This window comes from Ursus arctos, unplaced genomic scaffold (genome assembly GCF_023065955.2).
Source record: "Ursus arctos isolate Adak ecotype North America unplaced genomic scaffold, UrsArc2.0 scaffold_23, whole genome shotgun sequence".
Lineage (NCBI taxonomy): Eukaryota > Metazoa > Chordata > Mammalia > Carnivora > Ursidae > Ursus > Ursus arctos.
This window is the reverse complement of record NW_026622908.1, coordinates 40,636,585-40,652,084: the sequence shown is the minus strand read 5'-3', so window position 1 is coordinate 40,652,084 and position 15,500 is coordinate 40,636,585. Positions and strand designations below refer to the sequence as shown.

Here is a 15,500-nt window from a genome sequence, read left to right as displayed (position 1 = left end):
GGATGTGGGAGGGGTTAGAGGGAAAGGGAGAAGCAGACTCCCTGCTGAGCAAGGAGTCTGGTGTGTTGCTTGATCCCCGGACTCCCAGGACTCCGGGATTATGACCTGAGCCGAAGGCAGACGCCCAACCGACTGAGCCACCCAGGCGCCCCTGTGTATTTTTAAGGGGAGTATAGTTGACATACAATACTGATTTTAGGTGTATGACATAGTGATTTGACATATACGTTCTAAAATGCTCACCACGGAAAGGGGTAGTCCCCATCTGTCACCACACATTGTTACTACAATATGATTGACTGTCTTCCCTGTGCTGCGCTTCTCATCCCGGTGACTGACTTACCTTCTAACTGGAAGTTTGCACCTCTTAGTCCCCTTCACCTGTTGTGCCCATCCCCGTGCCCCTTTGCCCTCCGGCAACTACCAGTTCATCCTCAAAACAGGCTGTTCCGGTTTTGTTTTTTAGATTCTACATGGAGGCGAAATCATGTGGTATTTGTCCTTTTTTGTCCGACTTATTTCACTTAGCATAACATTTTCTAGCTGCATCCGTGTTGTGGCAAATGGCAAGATTTCATTCTTCTTTATGGCTCAGTAATATATCCTCGTGCAGTCTGCCATGTCTTCTTCATCCGTTCATCTCTTGGTGGCCACCTTGGTTGCTTCCATCTCCCGGCGATTGCAAATAATGCTTCAGTGAACATAGGCGTGCGTGGATCTTTTTGAATTAGTGCTTTCATTTTCTTTGGGTAAATACCCAGAAGTGGAATTACTGGATAGTATGATATTTCTTTCTTTCTTTTTTTTTTTTTTAAAGTAATCTCTGCACCACTGTGGGGCTCAAACTCACAACCCCGAGGTAAAGGCCCCATGCTCCACCCGCTGAGCCAGCCAGGTGCCCCTGGTAGTTGTATTTTTAACTTTTTGGGGAACCTCCATACTGTTTTCCATAGGGGCAGCCCCTATTCACACTCCCAGCAGCAGTGCACGAGGTTCCCTTGTCTCCACATCCTCGCCAACCCTTGTTATTTCTTGTCTTTTTGATAGTGGCCATTCTGACAGGTGTGAGATGGTATCTCACTGTGGCTTTGATTTGCATGTCCCTGATGATGAGTGATGTTGGGCATCTTTTCATGTGTCTGTTGGCCATCTGGTTGTTTCCTTTGAAAAATGTCTATTCAGATCCCCTGTCCATTTTTTAATTGGATTGTTGGTGTTGAGTTGTATGAGTTTGATAAAAGCATTTTTTTAAAAAGATTTTATTTATTTATTTGAGAGAGAGAGAGAGCACGAGCAGGGGGAGGGGCAGAGGGAGAAGCAGACTCCCTGCTGAGTGGGGAGCCCGATGTGGGGCTCGATCCCAGGACCCCAGGATCATGACCTAAGCCGACGTCAGACGCTTAACCGACTGAGCCACCCAGGTGCCTCCTGTGAAAGCATCTTTAATCTGATTCAGGTGCCCCTGGGATGAAGTCAGTCCTTAACAGATTGGGTGGCTCCGCAGTGGGCCCCCTTCCTCACAGCATCGCGCCCACCCTGTGCCGGCCCTCAACCCCACACCCTGAATTTCACTCATCTAGGACCTTGAACATACTGTTCAGATGGTGAAACGCCCTTCCCTGCCCTGGCTACCTCCCATTTCTCTTCTGAGTCTCACTGCAGCCCCTGGTGGGGGAGTTCCTGCTGCCCCCCCCCCCCCAGCATCTGTCCGAGGAGCTTGGCTGGCTAGCCTGATTGTGGAACGCCCGCTCAGCCTCCATCTCCTCTGCTGGATTGTGGGTTCCCCAAGGGCCAGAACCACGTCTGCCTTATTAGTGAGTCTTATGTCCTTGTACCATATGCAGGACTTGCGCGTCGTAGGCGTTTGTGCGAGAGGGTGGGAAGCAGCGGCCAGAAAGTGTAATTCTGGCTTGAGCCACAGTTGACGCAGATTTGGGGTGCTACGAGCCTTTTATATTCATCCCAACCAGAATACTGGGCTGGACTGTGAGCCGGGCCCTTTCCCTGCTCCTCGTGCATCCTCGGGGATGGAGGCTTTGGGTGGACTGGATTCTGCAGGGCACAGGGCATGTGTGGAGGACCCACCTGTCTCTTGAACACCTGCGGTTTGAGGCCTTTTCCACAGCAGGCTCCAGGAGGCAAACCCTTCCTCTCCCACCACGTCCCCTAATTGCCCCCCTCCCCCTACCTCTGCACATTTTCTGATGCTTTTCGAGTTCCTTGGGTGTGGCCTTTGCTGTTTGTTACCCACCCCCCAACGAGTGGTCAGTGAGGTCCGCTCCATCTGGGCAGCATGTGGTCTAGGAGAGCAAGGCCAGGCTGAGAGCCTGGGTGCCTGGTGGCCTCGGGCCGGCAGAGGGAGCCCGTGAGCCAGAAGCCTGGACCGCCGTGCTTGTGGGAAGCCTTGGAAGGGGGCTCCGTGCCGCCCAAAGGGAAGACCAGGTCCAGGGAGCAGGGCCAGAGCAGGGAGACCAGGCGGGGTGGACCCAGAGTCTGTGAGCAAATGGGGGGCTTGGCTCCCTACTCACCAGCTGTGTGACCATCCATTTCCTCATCCGTAAGATGGGAACAATTCTCGCTGTTCCCTGGGTGCACACCAGGAGAAGCCAGCCGGGCATCTGTCTGTGGGGAACTCTCTGCCACTGCCGGGAGGGGGGGCGTGCGCGGTGGGGAGGGGAGGGTGGCTGCGAACAGGCACCAGATCTGCTTGGCTCTCTGGCTCTTTGAGGATGTTTGTCCTGTCCCCCGTGTCCTGCTGCCTACAAATAACCATGGTGATAAGGTCACCCACTGAGGATGGAACCGATAAGATAACTCGTCCAGTGCCACCAACCTGTTTTCCTTATATGCATTGAGTAAGCGTGAAATTATTCCGCAAGGGGCCTCTTAATCCCCATTCTATACATGAAGAAGTCAGGGGCCCAGAGGTGTGGACATAGCCAGAAAGTGGCAGAGTTGAGTTCTGAACTCAGGTCTGGGGTACCTGAGAGATGCCCTCTGTCTCCCTGGGCCTCAGTTCCCCTCCTGAACAAAGACGGCCGGACAGGAGGGTCTAGGGGCCTCCCGGCTCTAACACCCCCCCCCCCCGCGCCCAATATGCCTGTGGGAAGGGTGGACGTGGAGGGCTGGCTTGCATCCTTGGACGAGGTGAGAGTCCCGGTGAAGAAGGGAGAGATACAGGGGGTGGGGGAAGCCCCCAGACCGCTCTTCTCCCTGCCTGCCTTGACGCTCCTTCCTGCCTGCCCCACCCCACCCCTGTAGCGTTTCTGAAGGGCCTGAGTGACAAGCAGCGGGAGGAACATTACTTCTGCAAGGACTTCATCAGGCTGAAAAAGATCCCGACCTGGAAAGAGACGGCGAAAGGTAGGCCGTGCACCAGGGAGGGGCAGCTGGCAATTTGGTGGGTGTCCTCTTCAGACTCGTGTTGTGGGAGCGTCATACCAACCGGTCCAGGAAGAATGGCAGCAGCATTCAGGGGGTGCTTGCTGTGTGGGGGGCACTTTAATTACGAACCCGATCTGAGGAGGGTTCGGTTCTTATCCCCATTGTACTGTTGGGAAACTGAGCCCCAGAGTCACGACCGCACGGTTGTGGGGACCCCTGCGCATTGCCGGCCTGGCAACTCATCACCCGGGGCAAGTCACTTCACCTGCCTAGGCCTCAGTTTCCACGTCTGTAAAATGGGGATGGATAACTTTAATGCTGTACCTGTGCTTAAGCCGGGGGAGATTCAAGGGCCCACGTGCATGCCTCGAGGGAGAGGCGCCCACTCATCGTGGATGGCTGGTGCCCGCGTCACCAGTCCCCTGCCTCTGGAGGTGGAGGGGGTTGGTGGAGGCGCTCTGTAGTGAGGGCCTCTCTCTGACCCCCACCCCTTGGCTTCTGCTTGTCCAGGGGTGACCACGAAGGCGGAGGAGCCGAAGTACAAGAAGGATAAGCAGCTCAACGAGAAGGTCTCCCTGTTCCGCGGCGACATCACCAAGCTGGAGGTGGACGCCATCGTCAACGCCGGTGAGTGGGGGCTTCTGGCCGGCCGGAGCCAGAGACCTGGGTGGCTGCCTCGTCACCTTTGCTCCAGTCTGCTGTGCCAGGCATGGGTGGATGCCACCTGGCTCCGGTGAGGCTCGGGCGGCCGGATGAGGATGGCTTGCTGGCGCCACGGGAGCCCAGTGTGTTGGCTGCGCGACTCCTTTCCCTTGAAACCCTGACCTGCCGTGTTGGGGGTGCCTTGGCCGAGCTGCCTTGCAGCTCTGAGACCCATTAGCGGCCGGGAAGGGAGAGAGCTTGGCTGGAATTGCACTGGGCGGCCCTGCCAGGAAGGCGGAGGCCAGAACGGGGTGGTCTGACCTCAGGGGCTGCAGACGCCCCACCACTGCTCTCCCTCCTCTGTGTCCTGCCTGCTCTGCCCCCCTCCAGACCTGGAGCAGGCCAGGGAGTTTGTCAAGGGGAAGGGCGGCAGAGGCCCCCGTGCCCTGGGCTCAGCTTCCTGCTGTGGCTCTAGCAGGCTTGGTGATTTAGTGTGCCCAGTGGAGGAGCCTCCTGCTTCTCTCTCCTCCCGGGGGTGGGACGGAGGTGGTTGCTCTCCTCCCAGGCTATGGTTGTCTGGCCAAGGTCAGGAGTGGGGTGTCAAGGGCAGTCAAGTCCACCTGGTACACAGGCGGTTTGTGGGACAAGGACCCGTGGGGGCTGAATCCCAGCCCTTGTTCGCCTGCTTACCAAGCTTCACGGGGAGGAGGAGCTTCCTTAGAGAAACTTTTGGAGACGTGGGCAGAGCCTCTTATCCTGGGAAACCTTGCTGCGTGGCCACCTCCCCACCTGTCCAGTCTCAGGCTCCCCCCCGCCCCCCGCCTTTCCCTGAGCATCTCAGATCTCCTCCCCCTTGCCCCTGGGCTTGCAGCCATTGTGTCTGACCCCCGTGCTGGCTAGGGGCTGGTGTTGGTGTCCTTGTCATTGTTGAGTGCCCCTGGCACATGGCGGGCTGATGCTCTAAGAAGAGGTAAGGGGCTGGGCTTATGGGACCTGGGGAGAGGGAGCCACTCGGCCTGCTCCAGGCCTGCTTGTCGTGATTTGGGTTGCGTTTCTGCTGTGGCATTGCTCTGTGCATCTCTCTGCCTGTTTGTGAGGTCACACAGGTGTCCCCTTTCCCCCACATTGCCCGTCTCGGTGCACAGGTAACCAGTGACACAAAGGCAGGAGTTCCAACTTAGGGCAGAGGGAGCTCGGTCCCCTTTGGGTTTCTACTGGTGCTTCTGCTATGTTTCTCTTGGGGCCACTAGGACGGGATGGGGGGCTGCCAGCAGGCCTGCGTGTCCATCTGGGGGGACGTGGGGTTAAGACAAGCCCCGCTGGGTTGGCAGATGTCATAGTGACTTGGAGGAGAAGGGCCTTCTTGCTGCCTGGCCCCAGGAGGGGATGGTCTGGGGTGGAAGGATGAAGCCTTGGGGCCGTGGCTGAGGAGTCCGTCCCGCAGGCCTGTGGGGCTGCTCTGCTGTGTGCCTGTGGCCCTGCCCGTCACGGGCGGGGGTATGAGAGTATTGAGGGATCCTCTCATACCCCCACCCCTACTCTTCTTGATGAGCTGCTAAGTGGCCAGAGGGAGAAGTGGGGCATCGTATCAGCCCCTTCCCAGCCAGTTGGGTAGTTAACAGGCCAGGAGAGAGGGGTGGAGACCCAGGGAGGGTGTTGGTGGGATGCAGTTGGAGCAGGGCGGGGGCTCCGGAGGCTGCCTGTGGGGCTGTGGGCGTGATTCATGGCTTTTCTGAAGTGTCCTTGAGCCTGGCCAGACTCCTGAGTGCAGTGCCTGTCAGCCCCTCTCGCTCTCAGAAGAGCACTTTGGTCCTGGCTGCGTTCGGCGACACTGGGTTGGGGGTGGGAGCGTTCGCTGCCTCTCTCTGGGGACTCCTTCTCGGCGTAGGTGCCTGGGCTCCCGTCTTCCCTTCCGCAGGATGTGGGTGGTAGAAATCCCCCCCGCCGGGTTGTAGGGGGCATGAGGGACCTCAGCTCGTGAACGGCGATGCTCATGCAGGCCCTGGCATGAACCAAGGCCTCACCCCCTGTCTCTGTCGTTGGTGCTAGAACCGATGCCCCCCCCCGCCATCATCACTCTGGGTGTCAACCCAGTCCCAGGTATGCCGAGGGATGCCGGGCACCTCCCACAGAGGAGCAGTTTTCGTCGCTCCCTGCTTGCCTCAGTTTATCCAACACTTCCTGATGTGTTTTCCTGGGATCTCCCTTTTTTCTAGAGTCTCACAGCAGGGAGGACCCAGACCCTGCGTGGAACCACAGGGAATGGCCGAGGCAGGCCCCGGTCATGGGGCTCGCACAGAGCCGGCTTCCCCTCTGGGTCCTCCCTGCAGACCTTTTCCCGGTATCAGTGTTCCGGCGGCCTTGCCACTGGTCAGACCCCAGGGGTGTTTGGTGATCTTGGCCTGGAGCCCTACACTCAGTGTCCTCCGGCCTCCTCCCTGCCCCACCCCCCATGGCCTTGGCTCAGCCCCCGCCTGCCGCCCACCAGGGGGCAGCAGAGATCGCGGTTTTCGCGCCCGGTGGCGCCCGTAAATCAGCCTGTTTATTAGTAGAATAAAAGTCGCGGCAACGTGGGGCTTTTCGGGGCTGCATAAATCTGGTCTGTGCCTCGTGAAACCCATATGTGCTTAATTCATATGTAAAGTTTCAAGCAGGAAGAGAATACGTGTCCATTAAATTCTATTTGACTTGATTATAATCATTAGCCATGAATAATTGCTTCTCAGCGCCGACCGCGGAGCCACCACAATGGGGAAAAGGAGCGAGCAATTATAGCGGGGTGGGAATTTTTAAATTTTTATTTTTGAAGCGAAGGGCAATGTTGGTCCCGTGGGGAGCGGTGCGGGTAGGACTGGGCTGGGGACTTGAGGTCAGCTTTGGACTTCCTGGATTTTGTGTGTGTGTGGGGGGGGGGGGGGTGTCTTTTTTTGTCCCTATTGGCCAGATGGGGGCCCGCACAGGGAAGGTGCCATCGCTGGCTGGGCCTCTCTCCAGCTGCAGGGACTGTGGCGGGGAAGCTGGGAGGGACCTGTGAGGGAAAAGGGGGGTTGGGATCCCTAGAACTCCCACCATCCTGCAGAACTGTGGGCTTGGGGTGTCTCTGGCCTGGCTGCAGGCTCCCTTGCCACCCATTCAGAGGACCCTGGGGGATTGTTGGGGATGGCAGGGGCCAGGTGTCCCCCGTGCCTGCCCGCTTCCTTCCCTCCCCATGGAGCCACTCTGCCCATGGCCTCTCTCAGGACTTTGGGAAATCAGACTGTTTACCAACTGGTCCTCTGGCTTTTGAAGTCCAGGCCTGCTTTTTACCCCCCTCTGTTGGTATTTGAGACGTGATTGGAGCGTGTGTGTACTATGTGTGGTTTCTGTGATGGTGGGTGTGTGTGTGTGTTGTGATGAGAAGTATGTTGTGTAGTACGTGGCGGGGCGCTGGGGCAGAGAGTCCAGTGGGGGAATGCCGGGCAGGTGGATGCCAGGGCTGGAGGTCACAGGGGCAGGACCAACCCCCCCCCCCACGCACCCGGAGGCAGCGCAGGCAGCCCCGGGCCCTCCTTGGCTGTGTTTTTACGGGCTGCTGCCGAGGCTGCTTGCTCGGGCAGTACCCAGAGAGTCTCAGGCTCCCGCCATCTGGTAGCCGGCCATGGCTTCTACCCACGGGGGCACGCTGCATCCATCTTAATTAAATTGGGCTGCCATGCTGGCAAGATAAACCAGGGAGCCCCCTGCAGGCCCCTGTTCTGGAGCAGGAGATGCTCAGGGGCAGTGCCTGCTGCTCCAGGTTGGCCTACGGCGCCCCAGGCGGTGGCGGGGGAGAGCCGTGCCTGGCATCTCCTCCAGAGAAAGCTCAGGTCTGGGGGTCTCCACCCTGGGAGGGGGGGTGCCTCAGCTTGTGGAATGCTTCCATTTGCTCATTGCCGTTGGGGGGGATGACCTTGACTGGGCCACCTCCTTGCCCTTGAGGTTCCCAGCTCACCAGACCTGTGCCTGTGGGTTCCTAGTTTTCAGTAGACAGCTGAGTCCCGGGCAGGAAATGTCCCAGCACAAAGAAAGACCCCCATTCTTGGCCAGCCCCGGGGTCCGGCTGCCAGCTTTGGCCTTCAGGGCACAACGGGACGGAGCAGGGATGAGTGTGATGTTTTGTGCCGACAGAAGGAATCTTTCACTTCAAAGCCATCCCAGGCCAGTGAGTCAGGGCCGTGGGCACAGAGGCCAGGAGCGGATTGGAATCCCAGCATTCCTGCTGGTGGCACAGTGGCCTCTGGCCAGGCAGCTCGAAGCCTCTGTTTGCTCATCTGAAAAATGGACCATCCTTGGCCCCACTCCGGCTGGGCATGAGGAGGACACGAGTTCAGGCCCACCCAGTGCCGGGCCCAGGGCCTGGCACAGAGCGAGCCCCTAGTACATCGTTATCGGGAAGTCAAGAGCAAGAGCAGCTAAGTAGAATATAATGTGACAAAGCCCTGAGAGCGAGGTCTGAACAAAGTGCCACGCGACGCCGCAGGGACCAATTAATTCTGCCAGGAGGTGGCGGGAGGCAAGGCAGGTCAGTGAGGCCTTTGAGGGGCCTAGGCATGTGGGCCGGGACGTGCAGAACGGGTGGGAACCCATGTTTCACCGCGACACGCTGGCCTCACTGGGAGTTTTTAAGCCGCTTATTTATTTAAAATAAGGCATGAAGTGGCGCTCTGTTTCCTTAAGTCTTGGGTCTTTGATTTGTGAAAATCTGCCAGCCGCTTATGGCCCCCTCCTCCTAGTGAGCCAGCCACGTTCTCGCTTCATCCCTTCCTCCACTGCCTCGGGGCCGAGGAGCCCAGCCCCAGCCGTCCCTGGACCACCGCTCAGAGTCATGATTTAGAGACCGCCTTGATGGACTAGCAAGCAGGAGGGGCTGAGGGACGCCGGCTGCCTTGTGGGAAGTGATCTGACGCTAAACTGTCGCCGTAAATCGCTTTATCTGTCACTTCAGGTTTAAATGTGTTTGCTGAGGCTTGCCGGCTGCCTCCGACGGCAGGCAGCAACCTCTCTGCAGTGGGCAGGGAGGGCGGGTGCGGGATAGCCTGCGGGTAGCCGGGCTCTCGCTGGGCCCTGGGGCCCCTGGGGGCACACGGCGAGGACCCAGCACTCCCTCAGCGCCCACCCTGTGGCACTGACCTCGAGGCATCCTTCAGGCAGGCGGGACTGTGATCCCCATTCTCAGTGATCAGACCAAGACAGGTGACTGAGTCGGAATTTGAGCTTGTACGTGGCCTTTCCTTCATTCAGCAGACTGTGTGGCGGGCCTGTTTTGCACCAGGCATTGGGGAAGGCCCTGGGCTACAAAAGACATGCTCTCGAATCCCAAATGTGAGGTGAGACCCCTGAATGGGAAGGGATAGCAAAGTATGTGAGGGCGGTGAGTCCTGCCTGCAGGGCGGGGAGACAGTCAGGAAGGCTGCCTGGAGGAGGCAAAGTGGAGGTGGTGCTTGTGCTAAGAAGGGAGCGCAGACTTTCTCTACAATAAATGAATAAATCTTAAAAAAAAAAAAAAAGGGTGGGCGCCTAGGTGGCTCAGTCAGTTGGCCGGCCGGCTCTTGATTTCAGCTAATGTTATGATTTCAGGGGCCCTAGCCAGGCTCTGTACTCAGCGGGGATTCTGCTTGAGATTCTCTCTCTTTCTCTCCCTCCGTCCCTCCCCTGCTCACGTGCGCACTCTCTATGTCAAATAAATAAATAAATCTTAAAAAAAAAGGGGGGGGGCACTCAGAAGTTGGAGGAGGGCATTCCAGGGGCAGAGGGGGAGAGCCCTGGTAGGAAGGGGTGAGGCAGGGTCAGAGGGAACACTTGGGGAAGCTTTGAAGGGCTTGGAATGAGCCACGACCAGTCCTGAGCGAGGGTCTCCCTCCAGATCTAGGCTGTATGCATATCCCATGCCACCTCTCCTGGCCTCCTGGTGTTATATTAACCCACAGTGTCAGTAGGGGAAACTGAGGCTCAGAGATGTGAAGTAACTTGCTTAATGCCATACAGCTAACCAGTAGTGGTGCTGGAAGGGGAGATTTGCCAGACCCTAGAGCTTCCAGGAAATCCTTGTATTTTTTTTTTTAAGATTTTATTTATTTATTTGAGAGAGAGAGACAGAGAGAAAGAGCATGAGCAGGGGGGAGAGGGAGAAGCAGGTGCCCGATGTGGGGCTCGATCCCAGGACCCTGAGATCATGACCTGAGCCGAAGGCAGATGCTTAACTGGCTGAGCCACACGCAGGCGCCCTGGAAATCCTTGTATTTTTGAGGGTGGGTGGAAATACCTCGTCTTTGTTCCCTTTTCTTTTCTGGTCAAAGAGTAGGTATGCTGTCATCTGCTCTCCCTGCAGGGAAACTGAGAAGTGGGGTGGGTGCTTGGCACAGGGGGTGGTCAATGCAGAAAAGGTGGTCCTGACATCTCGGTCTGGGTTTGTTGGCCCTGCGATGGGCTGTAGCTCCTGTGGTCTGCTTGGTGGACCTGTTTCCCAGCCCCTGCCCCAGCTCACCCCACAGAGCCCCTGCTTCGAGGCTGGGGGCAGCTTGTTATTCAGTGTCTGGGCCAGGGGCGGCCCCCCACATCGCCTCGTTTCTGAGGCAGGCATTAGTATTTCCCCTGTGTTACAGGTCAGGAGACTGAGGCACACCTGGGGTCCTAGAGCTGATAAAAGACCAAGCGAGGAACCAAACCCTCACCTTTCAGACTTGGGGCTTAAGGGGGATGCTTAGAAGCTCCCCTTTTCTCAGAAGCCCCCTCTGCTTCTAGTCTGGGGGTGAGGGGCAGAGTAGATTGGAAGGCCAGCTGGGAGGCCTGGGGTCCAGTTGGCCCCCTCCCCAGGACACCCGAGACAGTGCCAAGGCCTAATTTCCACCACTGGAGGAGGAGGCCGGCTCGTTTCCACAAGGTCGAGAAGTGGTTACATAAATTCATAAATGATGGATCCCTCCTGAATTATTGAGATTCCCTCGAGGGCTCACAGGGCCTGGTCCAGCGAGCTGAGCTTGGCTAGTGGGCAGGCCTCGAGGACCCTGGAAAGGTCCTTCCACCCCAAGGTCTTCTGCCAAGTCTCCTGTGTATGAGCCAGATCCTTCCCGTCCTTCCACGGGGAACATCAAGGCGGACCATGGACCTTGGACCCAGTGACCCTTTGTCCTGGGTTTCAATGAAAGTTTGTTGAATAAATGATTGTTTTTTTTCTTTTTTAAAGATTTTTTATTTATTTATTTGACAGAGAGACAGCCAGCGAGAGAGGGAACACAAGCAGGGGGAGTGGGAGAGGAAGAAGCAGGCTCACAGCAGAGGAGCCTGATGTGGGGCTCGATCCCACAACGCCGGGATCACGCCCTGAGCTGAAGGCAGACGCTTAACCGCTGTGCCACCCAGGCGCCCCGAATAAATGATTGTTTGAATGCCTTTGAGAGTGGGTCAGACAGAGGGAGGGACTGGATGTGCCAGGGACCCCCTCTAGGCCTCCTCCTCCTGCCCCAGCCCAGACACCACTCTGCCCCTCCCGCTGGTCACAGATGCCAGGGCTGGAAGGGGCTGAGTGAGTACACAGTGTGGGCTGCTTGTGAGGTTCCTGGCTCTGTGTGAGGCTCTGGGTATACGAGACTCGATATGACCCGGTACCTGCCCTCAAGGCATTTGCAGGCTTGGACAGGAAAATGGGAGAGTATCTGAAGCCCAGAGGGGGACGGTGACCTGCTCAGGGTCACACAGCAGGAAAGTGGCAAAGCAGGCCTCCCTGACTCCCAGAGCTGGGCCCTTCTTCCTTGTCTTTTTGTCCTCCCCATCACGACAGACACAAGGTCAGGAGACATACGTTAGGGCTCTGCGGCCCGCCCACTCCCCGCTGAGCGGCCCCTCTCTGTCCTTGAGGCCGGCTGGCCCCAGCACTCGCACCTGTGTGCCTGCCTGTGTTCCCGGTGTGCTCTCGATCTTGAGCACTGAGCTGAGGAGGCCGGAGCTTGTGGGAATGTGTGTGTTTTGAAATTAATGGGGACCATTAAATTGGCCAAGCATGAAAAGGGCTGGATCTGCAGCCCTTGGCTTGCTCTACCAGAATGATCCGCCAGCGCCTTGGCAAGAGGCTGCCCAGCCGGCTTCAGCCATCTCCAGGAGGCTGTGGCTTGCCTGCCTGTTAATCGGATGGTACCCTGTGTCCCTAGAAGGTGAAGAGGTCTGGAGGCAGCACGTGGAAGCCACGGACCCTCCCCAGGGACTAGGGCCCCTTCCCGTCCTCTCCACACCCAGCTCTGTGCAGCCAGCGCTGTTTGCACGGTGATGGGTTGAAGCTGTTCCCTCTAGGCCCCCCGGGTGGGCTCATACCTACTCCCAGCCCTGACCCTGGGGCCTCCTGGCTGAGGCCTGGCCTGGCCCCGGTGTGGGGAGGTCTCTAGCATGTAACATGGACTGAAAGAGAGTCCAAAGCTCAGCCCTGTCTCCTCGCCCTCCACTTCCCAGATGGCCCCACCTGCTCTTGCGGCCCATGGGAGGGCACTGCAGGGGGAGTTGCCGGCCTGGGTATGGGTCTCGGCTCCACGGGGTGGAAGCTCTGGGACCTTGGGCCCGTCACGTAACCTCTGAACCTCAGTTTTCTTGTCTGTATCATGGGAAGAAGAGCACAGTAGGACCAGCCTCCTCGGGCTGTTGTGAGTTGGAAAGGAGGCAGCACAGTGTCTGGGATAAAGTAAACCCCCAGGAAATGCCAGCTCCCTGGCTGCTCGTCTGGGAGGGCTGTTCTGACCCGCAGGATGGGGCCTGCTGTGCTGCTCAGCGGGGCTGGGGACGGGATGGCTGAGGCTACCTCCTTCTTGTCCTTCCTGTGCTAAACTCCTTCCAGGACAGGGGTGGCTGAGGCAGGGGCCCTTCCTGATTTGGGGTTTCCTGACCGTAGGGTACAGGGCCAATGGGCCAGGCTCCCCCTCTCTTGTGGCAGGACCATCAGTGGGGAAGCGTGTGTGTTTTCCCTGGGAACAGCCTGTGCGGGGCCAGGCTTGGGGATGTTGTTCCCAGAGAGGCCGGTGACCGAAGTGCTGTCCCTGTCAGAGCTGGGTGGCCATGCTGAGCCGGACCTGGCAGAGCTGAAGCCACCCCGAGGGCCGCGCAGCCTCCAGCCTTCCCTTCCTCTCCCTCCTCAGGCTTCATGTGCTTCAGAAGCTCACCCTGCTGGTGGCCGCCTATGTGTGGCCCTGTCCCAGCCTCCCTTTCCCTGCTGGCTGGATCGATTGCCCGTCGAGAGGGTGCAGCTGCCCCTGCGGAGGGCGGCCAGGCTGGGGCTGGAGGCCAGGGCCGTGGTCACTCATGAAATAGACCAGGGTAAAATCCGGGTCCACGGACCACTTCTCCCAGCCTCTGTTCCCACAGGTGTGCCCCGTGGGAGGGGAGGAAAATGGATGAGCGCCTGTCATGCCCTAGGGGCTCGGGGAAAGGTGCTGGTTGTTCCTAGCAGTGAGATACCTTACTTCTCCACTAGACGGAGGTGGGGGAGCGCCTGGGGGGTGGGTGCCCACTGACCCCATGTCTCCATCCCCAGACAGGGCTCTGCACGCCGCGGTGCCCACCTGTGGCAGGGGTGGCCCAAGGATGCCTGCACGGTAGCTCCCTGATGACCGGTCGCGGCCAAGGTCCCCTAGGCGGAGGCAGGCTGCCCGGGCTGGGGGGACCCCTGCTCCCCGCATGTGCCCCCCCCAGGCCAGGGAGGCAACACAGCTATTTCTGTCCTCGTGGGGTGTCAGGAGACAGAAGCCAGTGAGGACTCAGGTTCGGGGGTGTGGAGCGGCGTCCCACAGGGCTCCCGGAGGGTGGCGGCCGGGGTGGATGCGGCTGGCCTCCCTCTGCCGGGGCGCCCAGCTGGCATCGCCCACTCCGCTTCGTTCAAACCCCACGCGCTGCACCCCGCTCCCAACAGCAACAAGTGGTCCTTGTGCGGCGGTCCCCACCCTCCTCCTCTCCATCGCTGCTTCCTCCCCCTCTTCGGACATTGTAATTGCCATAAAAATAGGAGCTTAGCTGCGGAGTAGCATGTGGGAAGAGAGAGGCCCGGCTGTCAGCCATTCCCCTGCCAGCAGGGCTCGCGTCTGTTTTATTATTGCCGCCTGGCTGTATTTCACGTACGGTTTAAACATCATCAAACACCACATCCCTTTTGAAAAGCAAGAGCTACCTTGCTGAGGATGTTGAGGAGAAACAGGAACATTAAAATCTACGAAGCAAATGGCCCAGAATTGACATTTGCAACGGGAGCTTTGCAGCTTTGACTGTCAAAGGAGCTAAATCGCGTCTGGCAGCCGGCGGGGAACTTTCCTGGTGAGGGTCACGGGAAGGTGGGGTGGGCTGTGGCTGAAGCCTTGGGACTTGGCAGAGAGGGGACCCAGGAGCCGTAGGAGGGGTCAGGGGGTGATGGAATTCTGTGGGTCACCTGACTGTCTTTCCCGCCTTCCAGGCCTTGACCTTGACTCAGCCTTGTCTTCCTGCTAACAGGGCAGGGAGGAAGCCCCCCCTGCCCCTCCCACCCACCAGGTGCACAGAGCAGAGTGCTGGGCTCTGGGGCTCAGGGGTGGAAATGGGGATGTGCCAGGGGACAGACCGGACAGGGCTGCCACAGCCACTTATGAGCTCTTGTGACCTTGACCAGGATACACCTCCCCTTTGAGCCTCAGTTTCCTCATCTGTAAACCCAGGAGAGTCACATCCCCGCTGAAGGTGATGGAGAGGATGGAGCAGGTGCATGTATGCAAATGTGACAAGTCGTTGGAACTCAATAAACGGTGGCTGTTATCACCGAGGAAGTGGGCGTTTGAGCTGGAATTGATTTTTTAAAAATGTTTAACCCACCTATTTCCACTGAAAAATAGATACAATAAAACTAGGAAACCGTTACAACAGAGATAAACAGAAACAAGGGACACAGGAGGACACTGAGCCCTGGGCTCTTGGCCATACCTGGAAGCCTTTGGCCTGGATGCCCTTGGTGCGTGCTTTCCACCCTGCTAGCCTCTGGCCCCCTGCCTGGTTGTGGGCCCCTGTTCAGCCCTAGCACCTGCCACTTGATGCTGGTGTCTGGTCTACCGAGAGACCACGATTCATGCCCACCCTTCTATTTCATGCTTTTGGGGGTTGCTTGGGGCAGCTTGGCTCCTGGCACCTACCCTGGCCCTGCCTGGATGACATCTCAAAACTAGGCTGAACAAGTCCATTGCTGCTGAATGTGAAACGGGGCTTTGAGCTTCCTGGCAGCCAGAGCAAGACGGGAAATAAGATTTATGTTCTGTAACTTCACACTTGGAATCAATTTATACTTTAGCCTAATGCCCCTTTCTACGCTCCCTTTTGCTCCATCCTCCCACTCTGTCACCCTTAATGGTGGCTCTTTATTTCCCCATGGACACTCCGTACCTTGCTCAAGAGCCCAGCCCCCAGCCTCGCTCTCCAAGTCTCTCTGATACGGCTTTGCTTCTGACTCAGAGGCCCCCTCTGCC

General features: G+C 58.1%; 1 protein-coding gene across 1 annotated transcript in view; it reads left to right on the top strand.

Annotated features, from left to right (window-relative positions):
- Positions 1–15,500, top strand: part of MACROD1 (mono-ADP ribosylhydrolase 1) — a 148,558-nt gene that overhangs the window by 10,052 nt on the left and 123,006 nt on the right. Inside the window, 2 exon segments of the mRNA XM_044378492.3 lie at positions 3,262–3,363; positions 3,895–4,011. Of these exon segments, the coding sequence (XP_044234427.2) occupies positions 3,262–3,363; positions 3,895–4,011 (219 nt within the window).